The sequence below is a fragment of the Nelusetta ayraudi genome, unplaced genomic scaffold (assembly GCF_046127955.1).
Source record: "Nelusetta ayraudi isolate G7.1 ecotype Tasmania unplaced genomic scaffold, CSIRO-AGI_Nayr_v1 ptg000006l, whole genome shotgun sequence".
Classification (NCBI taxonomy): Eukaryota; Metazoa; Chordata; class Actinopteri; order Tetraodontiformes; family Monacanthidae; genus Nelusetta; species Nelusetta ayraudi.
The window spans coordinates 5519520-5537849 of NW_027466056.1; the positions used below are offsets into that span (position 1 = coordinate 5519520).

The window sequence follows — 18330 nt, forward strand, 5'->3', positions numbered from 1 at the left end:
ATTGACACATTTACAAGCATATTCTAACAGTTTAAGAAGTCTGAATTATTTCGTTAAAATTGAAGATATATATGTATAATTCTATGTCGTAAAGAATTTTATTTGGGGTCCTGGGTCGAGGCTGTAGGAGGGGGAGGAGGGTCAGAACTACCACATGCACTGCAATGTTTCCGGGGGGAAATGTTTTTATTCATTTGTCCGTGCCCCGTTTCCTGGAGACGCTTTTCGGCGGGTTCCGTCGAAATGCCAGAGTCAAAATTTTACAATATGTGGAGGCATGTTCGGTTTTGACCTTCAAAATAAACGCGTTCGCCGCGATGGGGTTGGGTGAAGTAACGCAGGTATGAAAATACTATTTTAGACAGTCTTTACATTTTTTCAATAGAAATATTCACGCTCTCGATCTTAATATGCATTTTAGATCTTCAAATGTATTAATCACAGCTTTAAAATGGATTCCAATAGATATTAACCTGCTTTTAATGAGCATAACGTTGGATTCGTCAAGCGTTGACAGATCTACGTTTACTCTGAAAGGATCTCGACAGCAGCTCTTCCTTCTTCTCGCCGACTTGACCAGCTTGTCAAAATGGCGCTGTTGGTATCGGGAGTCTGTGGTTCGTTGCCGTGAAAACGGTGCGTTTAATTCTGTCTTTGGGCAGTCCGGGCAGTAACCAGCGACGTGATGGCGACCCTGGACCAGAAGTCCCCCAACGTGCTTCTCCAAAGCCTCTGCTGCAGGATCACGGGGAAAAGCGAAGGTAGCCGCGCCGGGCAACCGCTAGCACGCTGCGGGCTATATAGCACGGGATGCGCGCTTCGCTCCGTTCAAGCAGCTCAACGTCGGCGAACGTCAGAGCGTTCAAAAATGCCTCAATTTGTTGTCACTCTTCGCTGTAACAAATGTGTGCGTTCTATACATGTACATTAATCACGGTTACAACTGAAATCCCCCGAGGTGCAATTCGGCTTAAGTTCCTCGGTCGCAGGCTCTGCGGTTTTTCGTAAATTTTTCATTAAATTCGTGATGCCGGGTGGAATACCCGCTAGTTTCCGTGACGTATGCTGACAGAAAACAGTGACGTTCTCTTAAAAAATAAACCATCAATGTGACTTCAAGTGGCACAGACGTTTCTTCAATAGCTACTGTGGTACTGTACGAACTCAGTGTCCATATTGTGAATGGTACTTTTGCTCGGCTCGTTGTTATTATTAGTATCTGCTCGGTTTTGGCATCACTGTCAATGGTGCATCGGCACGTAGCGGGGCTAGGCGTCATCCACTGGGCCCGGCCAGCTGCTGCACATCCCCAGCTAACACACACCGCTGAGGCCGGATAGCGTCAGTTGTGGCGTATAACATTTGATAGATGGTTAGTGTTTCTTTTTGGACATATAAAATCACTCACGACCTCATTTGCTGATCATATGGCGGCGGCCCAGGGGCCAATTCCAGGGTTTTTATCAAAACTAGTTAGCATGTCTGAGTAGCTTAAAAACATTAATCAACATCATAAGTCATAAATTAGTTAATTAATTAATATATAGTTAGTTTAATAGTTAATTCATTAATAAGTAAGTCATTTGTTTTCATCATTTATGGCGTGGGTGTCAGAACAGGTGTGCCACAGTCAAGTGCTAGCAGCACGAAAATGTGATTTACAGACCCTTTCAAAGTAAAAGCTTGAATCATTATCTTTATTTTTATATTGTTATGTACAAAATTTGCATCACCAACGTCTTCTGCTCCAACCTGTCAGTGAAATCAGAAACACCAATCCTTTATTTGATGTTGCACGCTCTACCTTTCTGAGAGCCTGTGCTTGAACGCTCCGTGGTCCCTTTGTGATGTCACAAAGACCGTTGACACCTAGTTTCGTCTCCTAGCTCAGTGACAACGCGTCTTTGCTTTTCACAGGAAGCTGATGAGGTTTAAAAACGCCTCCCTGTTTTTCTGTTGCGTTATTATTTTTCTTCCTCCCTGTCTCTCCCAGTTGAAGTTGCCCACCAGTTCCAGTACGCAGTGCGGGTTATCGGCAGCAACTACGCCCCCACCATTGAGCGCGATGAGTTCCTGGTGTCGGAGAAGATCAAGAAGGAATGTGAGTGTCGTTGAAGTAAAGACAAAGTAGCGCAGCGTTTACTGAGCAAAGTGACTTACCGCCTTTTCTTGCTGCTGTAAAGCATTCATGCGTCAGCTGGAATCGTCCATCGATTGTTGTTATTGTTGATTCAGATCTTTATATTCAGTTCCCCGCAAACTTAAAGCACTTGGATTGAGTGTTTGAGTTGCAAAACCTCACTTTAAAGCCTCACGTTCCGACACATTAATGTTGGGAAGTGAGTTTCCATTTGGAAATGGTTTATTTTCTTTTGAGATTTGGCCTTGCACGTAGACCTTTTCATCTCTTCTCTAAAAGGCGACGGGGGATTCCTGCAGCTCCCCGCTTGAAAGAGATCCGATTTCTGAAGGACTCCCTTGTAAAGGCATCCTTTATTTCTATTGTGAGCGCCCTCTGTGCGCCGCAAAACAGAGCCGGCTGTATTCTGTCTGTCTGTCGTCTGCTCTGCCGTGTCCTCGTTTCACTTCATCCCTGTCCTCCTGCCGTTTATAAACCCCTTAGACGGCTGGCTTTCCCTTTTTGTCAAGCGACTCGGTGTCAACAAATCCCGAGGGGGGTCTGGGTTTTCCCACCCGCACGAAATGAGTCAGAAAGGCCCCTCGGAGGTTTGCTGTTCTTTTGAAATTTGTTCCTGCTGCCGTTGCAGTGCTCAAGCAGAGGAGGGAGGCGGACGCTGCTCTGTTCTCGGAGCTGCACAGGAAGCTGCAGACGCAGGTTGGTGTGTTCGCGTCACGTGGAGAAGATGCTGGTCCCGTTGCCCAGCGGCCGTCACATGTTTTTTTTCTGCCTTTCCTGGTCCCACAGAGTGTCCTGAAGCACCGCTGGTCCGTGCTCTACCTGCTGCTGAGTCTCGCCGAGGACCCTCGCAAACCGTCCAGCAGGGTGAGAAACAGCCTGCAAATTATTATTATTTATTTATTTTTATTTTATTTTTTCCCTCCTTGTCCTGTCTGGCCCTAACGACAAGCACAAATGTGTCTGAATATCTTGATGATGGCTGACAGATTTATTCTCAAAGGTAGAGCTCGTGACCCGAGAGTGTGACTAACACAGGTTTGGTTCAAGAACTTCCTGTTGAGTGGTTTTATTTTATTTTGTATTATGTATTAGTGATATTCTGGCCATGACCGGACAGAGGGAGGAGTCGGGAGTGAGAAAGAGGATAGAAATGGGGGTGGAAGTGAGGGGCAAGAGAGGATACAAAACAGATATTAATTTTCATAGTTAATTATTCAATAATGAGCTCATTCAAATATTAAACAGATTAACTCATGAAGAAAAAGAATAAGATAAATACACACACACACAAAAAAAAAAGAGTGGGAGTGTTTTAATGTGTGTGTCTATATGTGTGTGTGTGTGTGTGTGTGTGTGTGTGTGTGTGTGTGTGTGTGTGTGTGTGTGTGTGTGTGTGTGTGTGTGCACCTGAAAAGACTGAAAATTAGCTTGCATGCTGCATATTTGATGTTTGCAGTGCATTAGGGTGCAAAGTGCAGGCACGGAGAGCGTCCAGCAGAAATGCAGCTGAACGTGAAGGAATAACCTGACACACGCAAAATTGGAGCCGTTTCGGAAGTGCCGTAATGACGTTTGCACACTGGCGAGCCGGCTGGGTTGCAGCCGCGCCACCGCATTTGATCCCAAAATTGTCACGGAGAGCTTTTTCCAGTTTTGTTTTCGTTCTGTTTTTGAAGCTGTTCTGCGTGCTTTCGTGACCTCCTGTCTTGATTGTAACACCGTGGATGTCTGCGTTAGTCAGGCCTCCATCTTTCGCTTCCAGTTAGTCCAGAACGCTGCTGCTTGTCTGCTAACCGGTACACGGAAGCGTGAGCACATCACCCCTGCACTGGCCACCTGTACAGTTTTAGGATTGATTTTAAAATCTTATTGTATGCTTTTAAGTGCCTAATCGGCCTGGCACCCAGCTACCTCTCCGACCTGCTGGGACCCGATAGGCATTTTTCCTGAGGCTCGCTCGGCAACATCTCGGTACGGAGCGGGTCGATAATCAGGTATTTCCACGAGGCCCAGCACGGTCTCAGGGGTTACGGTTTTGGTACCTGCCTCGTTGGGGTTCCAAGCGAGCAGAGCTGAGACCATAAGGGTGACGTAGCAACGTGCTTTCACGAAAGACCAAAACCACCGTTTTTTAAATGCCCCGCGTACGAAGAACTACAGACGTTTCTGTTCTCTGTGGCCGAAGAAAAAGCTTAAAGAGAGAGCTGGACGGACGGAACGACATGCAATGAAAAAAAAAATTGTTCCTTTAAGGTCACTTTTAAGGTCCTCTGATCACCTTCTCCTGGCTGTTCGTAAGTCCAGGATGAAGCTCAGGGGTGAGCGGGCTTTCACAGTAACAGCCCCAGAGCTGTGGATCAAGCTGCCTCTGCATGTTAGGCAAGGCCCAACTCTGCAGGTGTTAAAATCACGCCTGAAGACACTTTTATCCAAACACAGCATGAGTGACTGCTCTTTCTTTTCTCATGTGACACCATGTATGTTTTTATGTTATTTGTTTGTTGTTTGTTGTGACCTGTGCAGCACTTTGGTTCAACTCTGTTGTCTTTTAGATGTGCTGTATAAATAAAGTGGTATGGTATCGTCAATTTTTAATTTCAGTTTTTTTCTCTGTGGCCAGGTGGGGAACTACAGCGCCCTCTTCACCCAGGCGCTCCCCAGGGACGCCCACTCCACCCCCTTCTACTGCACCCGCCCGCAGAGCCTGGCGCTGGGCTACGGCGAGAGGGGCGCCGGGCTGTCGGCCAGCCTGGGCACCAGCGGCATCTCCAGCCTGGGCGTGTACTCGCTCAACGGGCCCACGCCCACGCCGCAGTCGCTCCTTGCCGGGTGAGCAGGGCATTCAGAAAAAAGCGCTTGAAAACCGATATGTCAGCGCAGCTCTGCTACGCCGGTTAAATCCTGAGATGGCACCCCGACTGTTTCATCCTCCAATAAAAGGAAAAAAAAAAACAGGAGGCCTCTGCTTCCATTTAGCGTCATTAAAAATGCAGAAGAAGTTCAAATGACCGAAGAGCTGTCTGGACTCACCTTGTCAGTCAGAAGGCAAAGACGTGATTATCAATTTTTCTTTTTTTGTTTGTCAGTTTTGGTCGAGCACTTTACACAAAGTAGCTGGAATTCAAGGAAAACCAAAATATTCCCTCAAAGCTCGGGCGACCGCGGGCACTTTTCAGTGATTATAACGGAAAGCAGTGACTGTGGTTTCATTACCACTAGAATTGCACAAAACGTTGGGTTACTTAATGTAATCCGTGTTTCTTTGATAACAGAGTAGTTAGAAAAATAACCTAAATATGGCAATAAAGAACTGGTCATGGAAACACCTGAACTTTGAGAAACCTCCCAAGTATGGCCGAAAGGTTTTGAGGCTCTCATGAGGTGGTTTTTCAGTATATCCCAAAAGTGTCATGGAAACACTTTTCACATTTACACGTCAGCGGAAGTGGTTCAAACACAAATAAATTCTCTAAAGCGGCACTAGAGCAATGGCTCACTCTCAAAGAGATCATAACATAAAAACATCCTTTCAATCACATTTTTAAACGGGAACGTGAACATTGTGTCAAAAAAAACAACAACATACTGATAAGAATCTTTGCGCATTTTTTTTTAGTGGTTTTACAGTAATTCGGGACCTTTTCTTGTGGCGATATGGCGTAGACCACTGACTGAAGAGATTCTTACTAATGGAACTGAAAAATGTTGGTCGTGATAAAATGATTTGCACGCATTTTGATTTTTGTGGTTGTGTGAAACTCCTGCAGCCAACCTCCCCAGTCTGCAGCCGCGGCCAGCGCTCAGCCTCTGGGTGCCCGGCTGGCCTGGAGCCTCCCCACCAACAGTTCCCCGTCCTCGTCGGCCTTGGCCGTGCCCGCCACCCGGCCCCCCCTCGGACCCCTGGTGCCCGCGGCCAAGGCTGTCCATCCGCACAGAGAAGGTGAAAGATCCAGATCCAGGTTTTGCCATTCATAAAAATACACACATAGGACAGCATGAAATGAATAAAGTAAAATCCCACAGGCGCAGTGGTTAGCGCTGCCACCTCACAGCAAGAAGGTCGTGGGTTCGATTCTGGGCCTGGGACCTTTCTGTGTGGAGTTTGCATGTTCTCTCCGGGTTCTCCGGCTTCCTCCCACTCTCCAAAAACATGCATGTGAGGTCAATTGAACATTCTAAATTGTCCGTAGGTGTGCATGTGAGTGTGAATGGTTGTTTGTCTCTATGTGGCCCTGCGATGAACTGGCGACTTGTCCAGGGTGTCACCCTGCCTTCGCCCTAAGACAGCTGGGATAGGCTCCAGCAGACCCCCGTGACCCTGAGCTCAGGAAGAAGAGGGTACGGAAAATGAATGAATGAAAGAAAATCCCACAGGCCGAGTAAGACAATAAGACGAGGTGGTCAGATGATCTTACATGTACCTGTTGTGTTTTTGCTACGAGTCTCTCCGTGGCCTGTGAACCTGTGGACGTTGCGTTCACTGTCCTCCTCCTCCTCCCTCCTGCAGGAGAGGTTAGCGAGGCGGCGCTGGTGCGAGATATCCTCTACGTCTTCCAGGGCATCGACGGCAAGTTCGTCAAAATGAGCAGCCAGGACAACTGCTACAAAATAGACGCCAAGGTACCGGAACTGCAAATTTGACGAGGCTTCCTAACTGCTATTGAACAATTCCCTAAGATCAAATAATATAGAAAGACAATGTACAGAAGTAATTTTTTCCTCCTCCACTTGGATTGTTCCATAATTGAACACTGTTAATAGATATGCAGAAAGCTTTCAAAGTTGTTTGTACGTTTACTACATTATAAAGCAAAAGCCAAATTAATCTCTGTGTAGGGAAAGCTCACGGGCCGTTTTATCATCAAACTCAAGTGCGCCTCTCGAAGGCTCGTCTCGCCACGGCGTCTGTCAGGGCACGGCGACGTAACAGACAGGGAAAAAAAACGTACACGGCAGACGACTCGATATGGAGACGGCCGCTGTTGATCGGACTTCATGAGGGGGATTCAACAGATCGATGCAAAGCTCTCGGGCTCCGAGCCACATCGACCCCTCCAAGCCCCACCTCCTCTTCCTCCTCCTCCTCCACCTCCTTCCACTCCTCCACCCCCTCTCTCGGGTGTTATTGATAGGCAACCCTCCAGGAGCGCAGCCGCTCCCTCGGCCTCTCAGCGCCTCTAAACTTAGACCTGTGGTCAATCTGCAGCCGCTGGGACTTTTCTTTTCGCAGAGCGTGATGTGCGTTTTTTTGGGGGGGGTACCCCCACAGTTGTGGAAAACAATGGAAAAGGTGTGGAATTTGCACAATAGCATTTTTCCAGGTTTGGAGAAGTTGTGGAATTTTGTAAAAAGTATTGAAAGTTGTTGGAAAAGTCATGAAGTTTGACCGCAGCCCCTTGATGAACTGGCAGAATTTGCTTGTTGTTGTAACCTTCGCGTCTCCAACAATGCTGTGACTCCGTGAACAGAATTAGCCTAGCCGGCTAGCACCACCTCCAGTATGTAGTTTAGTCTGATTGATTGCCTCCAGATTTCACCTGCAGTTACCTTTATGTCTTAGGCAATTATTGTTACAAATTAATTAATCAAAATCACGGCTTACGAGCTTCACACCATTCGATGGAAACACCTGCAAATCGCAATTGTACTTTGTTGAAATTTTAGAAATATCACTTTTATTTTGCAAAAAACTGTCATGGAAACTCAGCTACAGATGCAACAAACAAATATAAGATGGTGTGTGTGTGTGTGTGTGTGTGTGGCACCGCCTCGCCTCTCGACAGGTGGTGCTGAGCAAGTCGCTCAGAGACACCAGCAGCCGCCTGGCTGAGCTCGGTTGGCTCCACAACAAAGTGCGCAAGTACACCGACGCCCGGAGTCTGGACCGGGCCTTCGGATTGGTCGGACAGGTGCGCCCTTCTTACTGGCCCTCCCGCCCGCCCGCTCTCCCTCACTCCCCCCCTGCTAAACACTCCTCTCCTCCCTGCAGAGCTTCTGTGCTGCCCTCTACCAGGAGCTGAAGGAGTACTACAGGCTGCTGTCGGTCCTCCACTCGCAGGTAGGACAGGAAGGAATGAGTCCGGGAAAAAATGGCTTTTAGTACTCTAGTCGTACTCGTAAAATACGTGCCGATGCCACGATATGTATTTGTGCTACAGTGAAACTTGTGACAGTTGCCCTATGTTCTAGAAAAACATGCTGAATGTTTTTCATATAACAGAACAACAGTGGAAGAAAAAATCAAAGTAATTATATGTTGTGTAATGACCTTATTAAGTACTCGGTATCGGTGAGTATTGAAATGCGGGTATTCGTCGTCTACTTGTTATGTAAAAAAGTGATATCGATGCTTCGCTAGTTGACAGTATTTTTTATTTTTTTTCCTAAATTGGAATTGGTGCCCTCTCTGGTGGGAAAATGTCATTGCAAGTTGTATTTATTTATCTTTTTCTTTTTATTCTAAACATTTTATGATCTTAACAGCCAAGAAACAGACCATCATCAGACTAAACAAAATAAAATAGACAAAGACAGAAGAACAAAAACAAGACAAGACAAAACCAGGAATAATTTTGTGTGACGTTGGACTCCACTGAAGCCACTTCCTGTCGCGCTGCAGCTGCAGGTGGAGGACGAGCAGGGCGCGCCCACTTGCACCGAGAACAGCCTGACCCTGCGGAGGCTCCTGGTCTGGATGTACGACCCCAAGGTGCGGCTGAAGACGCTGGCCGCCCTCGTCGACTTCTGCCAGGGTGGGTGCTTTTCCTTTTCTTAGTTTTCTCTCGCTGGAAACTTCCGGTGAAACGCCGGCCGACGCTCCTCCATTTGCCCCACCGCAGGCCGCAAAGGGGGCGAGCTGGCCTCGGCCGTCCACTCCTACGGCAAGACGGGTGACCCCCAGATGAGGGCGCTGGTGCAGCACATCCTCAGCCTGGTGTCGCACCCCATCCTCAACTTCCTGTACCGCTGGATCTACGACGGCGAGCTGGAGGACACCTACCACGAGGTACGCAGGGGGTCGTGTGAGAGAGAGAGAGAGAGAAAAAAACTTCCCACAGAGCCGCGACCCAGTCTAAACAGCTCCGCGACCCCCCCTTTGGACCGCGACCCATCGCTTGAGAAGCGCTGGGTTGGAGGCTTGGAGCTCCGTTGGCAGGGTCCCTACGGCTGAGTCTCTCACTTCAGCTAAAAGCTCAGACGGCTGGAGGAATAAATAACGTATTGACGTGCGGCAAAGGAGCCATCAGGAAGCCCATTACGAAGAGGGGTGGGAGTGGGGGGGGGTCAGGGGAAGGGGAGTGTGTTTAGCGCCCCCTTGAGCACACCCGCCGTCTGAGTCAGCGTGACGAGAAACGGCCGCTGCAGTGGTTTTCGTTGAGTCACGACTTCCCGGAGACTGCCCGCTCGCTTGTTTGCACTGACACTGTCGGAGGTAAATTCAATTTGTGTGTGTGTGTGTGTGTGTGTGTGTGTGTGTGTGTGTGTGTGCGCGCGCCTGTCTGTGTGCGTGCAGTTCTTCGTGGCGTCTGACCCCAACGTGAAGACGGATCGTCTCTGGCACGACAAGTACTCCCTCAGGAAGTCCATGATCCCCTCGTTCTTCACCATGGACCAGGCCCGCAAGGTGCACCACACACACACACACACACACACACACACACACACACACACACACACACACACACACACACACACGTACATCAATCACAACCAGCTGCTGCTCCCAGGCTCCTGCTGCTTGCGTTACACCCTCCTTGTTCGCAGGTTCTCTTGATCGGCAAATCCATCAACTTCCTGCACCAAGTCTGCCACGACAGGACGCCGCCGGGAAGAATCACACCCGTGTCCAACTCTGCAGACACCCCCAAAGATGGTAAATGTTGTTTTGTTTGTTTGTTGTTTTTCATTGGCATGTATTTTCAGGGGTTCGAAGGAAGGCTGCCTCTAATCCAGCTGGTGGGTAAACTCTTTGACCCACCTTTGTGGGGACACAGTGGGTTGTAAAATGGGACTGAGGGGGAGACGGAGCAGCAGCAGCAGATGGATGGATGGATGGAGGGTTTTGGTGACCTACCTAATAGGAGGAAGGGATGTAGAAAACGTGCTTTAATGTCAATTGAAAATCAACAAAGCAAAATCAGTGTCTTTGAAGCCCCATGGGTTTCAGCTCTTTCTTGAAATGACTGGAAAAATAGATGAAATGCAGATATTTTATATTTTCTTACCGACTATTAATATCATTTCGTCAAGTTCAGGCAGCCCGGATTAAAATGCTTAACGGGCCTCATATGGTCCCCGGGCCGTAGTTTTCCCACGCCCGCTCTGATCTACGCGACTTATTGGGCGACTTTACCGGACGTCAGAAAAGTGTATCGACGTGGCGTCCCGACGCGGCCCAGCGGTCGATGCCTCTTACCGCTCGCCGGCCCGCTGGCTCCGCCCCCACACCACCACGTTCGGACTGCGGCTGTTCTCGGTCCCTATTGATTGCGTCTGCCGGGCGGCCGCTGGATGTCGACGCCCACTTCCCCGCCTGGTCACCTGCGCAGGCCAATGATACGACACGATGCGACGCAGCTGGGTGGCAAGAGCAAGAGACGATGTGGGATGAGCTTCAGACTGGACAATATGCATAACGGATGATTGATAAGTGATATATATAGTATAGTCAACAAATGTTACGCAGGGATTTCACTGCGATGTAATAGTGCCGACTGAAATGCTCCGATCTTGTGAAATATTATTCACCAGGCCAAATTGCTTTAATGGCAATGCGTTTTTCTCGCTGTTGAAATTGGTTTTAAAATATCTGGTATCCAAAAAACAGTACAGTATCATACTTGGATGGATAGATGGATAGATAGATGATAGATAGATGGATGGATGGATAGATGATAGATGGATGGATAGATAGATAGATAGTAGGGGTGGGAGAAAAAATTGATTCACATTAAGTATCGCAATTTTACGATTTGTAACTTTTTTGGTTCAAAAATCTTTTTTTTTTTGTTCAAATTCAAATGCTTCATTTTAGTCTGTTGAGCCGGGTTGGAAAAAGTTACCACTTTTCTCCAGCAGAGGACGAAATGTTTTTATTCACCTCTGCTTCGCGAACATTCCGTTCATAATCACAATCATTCAACTGTTTCACTGGTGTTAAGAGCAGACTAAAAATTGAGGAAATCTGCAATATCATAGAATCGCAATTTAAATCGAATCGGCATCCAAAAAAAATCGTAGAAGAATTGAATCGTAAGAAAAGCATATCGTCCCAGCCCTGATAGATAGATAGATAGATAGATAGATAGATAGATAGATAGAGTTACTTTATCCAAATACTATGCTGTCATTAATTAGTTAATTGATTATTTTTATTTAATTATTTGTTACGTATTATTTTACTGTGTGTAGCTTTTATATGTTGTTTTACTGCATTTGTGTCCTAGAGTGTTGAGAAAGGTGCTGATGAATAAAATGTAAAAACAATACAAAAATAAACTACACGGTAATTACAAGAAAAAGTCAAGTGAATCTACACAGAACAAACTAGAGCAAGATGTGCAAATGGCAGTGGATAGTGCAGAGGCGAGGGTAGCAAGGTTTTATCGGTCTGTCACACAGAGGGGAAGAGTTACTGAGTATCAGTAAGGTACCAAAATCAATCATGAAATCCCAAAAGATGTTGAATGGTACGCGGCCCTCTGACTGTTTGATGCCCGCGACTCTCTCCTCCTCCCAGCTGCAGAGCTGCTGTCTGACCTGGAGGGGGCGTTCCAGGAGAAGATCGACGTGGCCTACTTCGACACCAGCAAGTACCTGCTGGACGTCCTCAACCGCAACTACCTGCTGCTGGAGCACCTGCAGGCCATGAGGCGCTACCTGCTGCTGGGCCAGGGCGACTTCATCCGCCACCTCATGGACCTGCTCAAGTCAGCAGCGCCGCCTCCCTCCCTCCGTTCCTCCGCCCCCAACGTTCTTCCCATCGACTCCTTTTCGGGCTGACGCTTTGTGTGTTCCTCTCTCCGCAGGCCCGAGCTGGTGCGACCCGCCACCACGCTGTACCAGCACAACCTCACCGGTATCCTGGAGACGGCCGTGCGCGCCACCAACGCCCAGTTCGACAACGCCGAGATTCTCAAGAGGCTGGACGTGCGCCTCCTTGAGGTAGCTGATGAGATTGCAAGATATTTTTGTCCTTTGAGTGATTGATTGATTGATTGATTGATTGATACTTTATTCATCCCCTTGGGGAAATTCTATGTATCCCATAGCTCACAGTACACACAGTACGTACACCATGAAAAGACAGATGCAGAACCATAAAAAGACAGCCGTTCAATCAGTAAAAGAATAACAATGTGAGCCTGATGGTGTGTGAAGTGTACAGTGTTAATGAATAGAAAGGAAAAAAAACTAAAAGAGTCCGCACTGAGTTATGAAGAAAAGAGCTAAAAGAGTCAGTTTGACTCACACAGCTGAAGTAGGAATTTGATTATCCTATTTCATTGCGTCCTCTTTTTTCCTTCTTCTTCTGCAAAGTATAGTACAAATCTTTCCCATTTAACATGTATTTTACGCAATGCATGTGTTTCAGCATGTTTTTTTTGTTTTTTTTTTTCAAACAACATTTTTCTTATTAACCTCTGCTGTGTCTGCTCCAGGTGTCCCCCGGTGACACGGGCTGGGACGTCTTCAGCCTGGACTACCACGTGGACGGACCCATCGCCACGGTAACACACCCACACCCACACCCACACCCACACGCACACAATTTTCTGTCTTTTTTTTTGCTAACGCAGGACATGCGCACGTTTCAGTTGTTCACCAGGGAATGCATGAGCCACTACCTGCGGGTGTTCAACTTCCTGTGGAGGGCCAAGAGGATGGAGTACACGCTGACCGACATCTGGAAGGGACAGATGTGCAACGCCAAGCTGCTCAAAACCATGCCAGGTGTTTTAACGACGCCATAGTTTCATGAATTGTTTTTTTTTTTTTTTTTTCCCTGTTGTAGCTGTGTGTGTGTGTGTGTGTGTGTGTGTGTGTGTGTGTGTGTGTGTGTGTGACTCAGTTTCATAATTATTCTGAACATGTAGTGCTGGTAATTTCTCCACCAGTGAGTCTGATGCTTTGACCTTAACGTTTCACCTTCTCCCCCTGCACTCACTGTTCTCTTCTCGCTCGGTTGCCCCGCCAGAGCTGTCCGGCGTGCTGCACCAGTGCCACATCCTGGCGTCCGAGATGGTCCACTTCATCCACCAGATGCAGTATTACATCACCTTCGAGGTCAGGGTCGTTCGCGCGAGCAGAAGTGGGTGGGGGGGCCGTAATTACAGCCGGACGCGACTGTCCGCTTTGAACTCTGATGAGGTGCAAGGCTAAAATAAAAAAAGTGAAAACAATCTAAAAGGCAGACTAATGGGGTCAGTCAATACGAACATCTCCGCCTATCAGAGTGGTCTGATGAAATAATCATAAGAAATGGAATCATAACGTATTGATTGTGTTCAGCGAGGCGCCACCGTCTAAAACCAGAGGGGTTTTTTTCAAAGGTCAACGTCACTAAATCATCCATTTTTATGGGTTTAGTCATTGATTGATTTCTTTTGTCAAGGTGCTGGAATGTTCCTGGGACGAGCTTTGGAACAAAGTGCAGCGGGCTCAAGACCTGGATCACATCATAGCCGCCCACGAGGTCTTCCTCGACACCATCATCTCCCGATGTCTGCTGGACAACAACAGCAGGGTAACACACACACATCGCACACACACACACAGTGGACCCTTAAGATCGAAATGGGAATCGGAGCAAATGCATATACAGTTTGTGTTTGCTGTGATGTGCAACTGGATGGCAAGGCAGCTTTGTTTCTCCAGTGCTTTTCATACCACAGGAAACTCAATGTGCTTTACACCAAACAAACATTTCTCAATAAAAGTTAGAGATGCAAAGAAATACAGTTTTTAAAAATCAAAATAAAGTCCAAAATTTTAAAAGACAGAAATGAAAAGAGTAAATAGTATATAGAAAAAGACTAAGAGAGAGCACAGGACATTAGTCTGCCACATGAAATATTGATTTGTATAAAAAACAAACAAACAAGCAAAAGAACCAATCCAACCAACGCATGTAAAAATCCTCACAGTTATTGCTGATTTCTGCTCTGCTGGTAGTTTGTTCCAGTTGTTTGCAGCGGAACAGCTAAATGCTGCTGATAAATGCTGCCTCACTGGAGGCAAGCAGTGAAGCAGCAGGTGGCGCTATTGCGGAGGAGATTCAACATTACATCAGTTCTTTTCGAACGTTTTAAACTATAGGTGTCAAACCTGGCCTGCGAGGCCAATACAAAATCACTACTAGAGCTGCTGGCCCGCTGCCATCATACAGCACCTGTACTGGTAATACTACAAATCCCAGAATGCTCTGCTGGTATTTTGGCCAGGACAGGACATTCATCGAAGGACGTTATTATGACTTCAATGTGTGTTTGACGAACACACGAAACCGCGCTCAGCGTCTCAGCTCGAGTTAAATATTATTGCGACACAGCGCTTCTGTTTTTGAGCGTCGCGTCAGATTCCAGCCGTGACGGGTGTCTTCTTCCCTGTGGCGCCTCAGTCGCTGTTGAACCAGCTGAGGGCCATCTTCGACCAGATCATCGAGTTCCAGAGCGCCCAGGACTCGCTGTACCGCTCGGCCCTGGAGGAGCTCTCCCTCCGCCTGCAGTTCGAGGAGAGGAAGCAGAAGAGGGAGGAGGAGGTAGGGCGGCGGCGGTGGGCGGGGCTGGGAGGGGGCGGAGCGAAAACTCTACAGCGAAAGCTCAACACCCTATGTGTCCGTCCAGGGCGAGTGGGGGGTGACGGCCCAGCAGGAGGCGGAGGAGAGCAGGAGGATCCAGGAGTTCCAGGAGACGGTGCCCAAGATGCGCTCCCAGCTGCGGGTCCTCACGCACCTCTACCAGGTAGCCGGGCTCCACTCCAGGCCTGTAGTCCAGTTTATTGGAGTGGGTCTACTCTCATATCCTGAAGAAATTGATATGGAAACACATTCTCGGCAGCGGCACCAAAAGCAATGGCTGACTGTCAAACAGCTCAGAATGTAAAACATCCTTTTCATCACATTTTCAAGTGGGAATGCGATCGTTGTGTCAAAAAAAAAAAAAAAAAAAAAAAACACACCGATGCGTACTTTTGCGCATTTTTTAGTGGTTGTACGGTAATTTGGAAGCTTTTCCAGTGGCGTACAACCACCGTTCTCACCGCCTTCCTCTGCCCACAGAGCATCGTCCAGCACTTCCTGGTGCTGCTGATCAACAGCTCGGACGAGAGCCTGCGCTTCCTCAGCTTCAGGCTGGACTTCAACGAGCACTACAGGTGCGGTTTGCCTTTTTTCTCTCCATCTCACATCGTCTCGCGCCGTCTTAAAGACTCACTGCGTCGCAAGCATTTCATTTCATTCCATATCCTGGAAACAATGATTCACATCCAATCACAAGTGATGGTTTGTCCGTCAGAGACACTCAACAGTCACTCGTGAAGAATACAATATCGTTTTTTTTCTTTGTATAACAAAGCATAGACAACAACTCGTCATCCACAACCAAAACAAAAAGTCAAATAAATGAACAAGCAACACATCTCAATATCCTCCCTTTCCACTTGACATTGTCTTATTATTTTGTCTTTATACATTTTCTTAAACAGATACATATTAGTACCATCTTTACATAATGAAACACAGTTGTTGCTTGCATGTGGATGTTTAAAATCACATTTCCCTCTGTGGTCCTTATTCTCTGAACAAGAACCAATGTACAAGCAATGTTCTGCTTTTTGCCTTAAACACAACTGATGAAGTCTGTAACTCAACTGTATCATGAAGTTTAACTAATCCTGACTTGGTAAAAAAAAAAAATGAGTCGCGCTGCTTATTTTACCCAAACTTCAACACACTTAATCAAATAAGGCAAAGCGAGCGAACGATACAAAATTCGCAAGTGCACATTTGACTTCGTCCATAACAAAAACATTCTTGCACACCTGAGTTTTACCATATTTCACACAAGATTTACACGTGGGAGTTTTTCCTCTATAATTACACCCAAACCTTTGGTCTTCTGGGCCTCCAGAGCAAGGGAGCCCAAGCTGAGGGCCTCGCTCGGCGCCACCCGCGGACGGAGACCGTCCAACATCTGACCCCCGCGCGGCGGCGACCCGCGACAACTCCCTCGGAATCCCCCGCCAAAACGTTCCGGAGCGCACCGGCTACGACGGCCGAGACATCGCGGAGACTCGCTCTACGCTCCTGCTTCAACGTCGACCGGCGTCCCGCCTCGGCACTGCCCCCTCCGCCCCCCGGTGGCAGAGGAGGGCAACAACATCGCAAGGGGACGACTCCGGCGAAGCTCGCTCGCTCGCGCAGGAACGAAACTGAAGTTTTGTTTCAGCGAGACGCCCTCGGAGCTTCGCAACGTGACCTTTGGGAGAAACGTGTGGGGACGAACTTCAAGGGAAAAAAAAGGAAAACAAACACACACAGGCTCGCGCTCCACTCCAAATCAGATCGAGGCTACCTCACGTGGCACGCCTTACTCACGGCCCAGACGTTGTACATAAGGGTTTATGCAAAAAAAGAAAAGAAAGGAAAAATAGTGCACACATGTGTGTATGTACAGGCGCGTCCTCCGACACGTCGGCGGCGTTTTCCATTCTGTCACCCGAGTTCCGCCGATTCAGGTCTGTGTTTTTTTCAATCGTTTCCCAATGTATATTTGCTGTTTTGGAATAAAAAAAAAAAAGATTTTAAGATTCTGAAAGGAGTCCATTAGGTTTACAGCGGTGAGGCCTCTAGTGGTGACGCCCGACCATTTCAATCAGCGGCGTAGTTTTTTCAGTCGTTTATTTGGCGTAAAAGGAAACATCCTCCGACGCCTCCCCCCCATTCATGAACTTTTTTTGGTAAATTTTTGTGGGACATTGAAGTTACTTCAGGCGACGACGGAAAAGAAGCAATCATCTTTCACAACCACATGGACCTCACGTTGTCGTTTAGTAAAAAATTGCAACAATTGAAAAAGGAAAAAAACTCAGATGTTTCTTTTTTGTGGGTGTGGGGAGTGTGAATGTCAACGGGACGGTGCTGGGGCAGTTTATTTTTCAGAAATAAGTCTATTCAGATGCGTAGAGTGAACTGAAAGTGCCGTTTTTGCGACTCCCTCATTCGACTTGCTGTCTCAATTATCCTCCCAGTAATGTCGTCATATCAACATAGGAGCGGCATAAATTTAAGTTAAATTGTTATTGTTTTAATAACCATAAAATAAGTTGTTTTATGGTTAATAAACAAATGAGATCTGGCTACTGGTTACTGACTATTGTGTGCGTCGGGCCTGACATTGTTAACTTTATTTTTCACCTGTATACATTCAATTGCTGTTCGAAAGAGAGAGAGCAAAAACTATCGCCATATTGTAACCGACACCAAGCCCTGCTGCACTGTCTTGACTGTCCCCTAGAGGGTGTAGCAGGTCTGTCAAGATTCGAGGAAGAAAAAAACATCCAGCTTTTTCTGTAATAAATGTTTTTTTTTTTTAGTTTACCAATTTGTGTCTGTGTGCTTGACTTACAATAATCGTCTGTATTACATAGATATGTTATTGCAATGTATATATTGCTCTCTGTTTTATTATAAGTTTAATATACTTGTGGAGGGCCGGGCCCCATCAGCCATCATATGGCTTGAATCCATAATTCTCAAGGCAACTGAAAAAATACATTTCAAAAAAATTGTAGCTGTCTGAGCTACTTGTATGACTCAGTCTAGCAGAGCTCTGTCTGGCAGCTCAAGTTCCAACAGCCGCTGGGATCCTACATTTCCCGTGGTGCAACTCTGACAGCGCCTCTATTCGTTTCTGTTGGATGCGAACAGTTCCACACCTGAGCCACCAGAGGGAGTGCTCGCAGCGCTTTTTTCTTTTCTTTTCTTTTTCCTTTTTTAAACTTTCCTCCCTGTTAAAAGCGCACGCCACCTCCCACCCCCTCAGCCCGTCCACATCCACACACCATTTTATATGCATTTCTTATTAGTAACTAAAAGTGTGGCACAGGAAGTTGACACCAATATGCCTTTGAGCGTGAAGTCAAACGGCATTTGAGGTAAATCAAAGACAATGTTGCCGACTGCCGTTTAA

General features: G+C 47.1%; 1 protein-coding gene across 1 annotated transcript; it reads left to right on the plus strand.

Moving 5' to 3' along the window:
• The first annotated feature begins 564 nt into the window (after positions 1–564).
• Positions 565–16471, plus strand: tubgcp3 (tubulin gamma complex component 3). Its single transcript, XM_076017145.1, has 23 exons — positions 565–761; positions 1994–2101; positions 2769–2836; positions 2927–3004; positions 4761–4969; positions 5908–6080; positions 6648–6760; positions 7924–8049; positions 8130–8198; positions 8760–8892; positions 8980–9146; positions 9654–9764; positions 9905–10013; positions 11880–12069; positions 12169–12304; positions 12802–12870; positions 12958–13093; positions 13338–13426; positions 13755–13886; positions 14760–14900; positions 14986–15102; positions 15420–15514; positions 16270–16471. Exons 1-23 carry the CDS (start codon positions 686–688, stop codon positions 16334–16336), a joined length of 2712 nt encoding a protein of 903 aa, XP_075873260.1. The 5' UTR covers positions 565–685; the 3' UTR covers positions 16337–16471.
• Positions 16472–18330: the final 1859 nt, after the last annotated feature.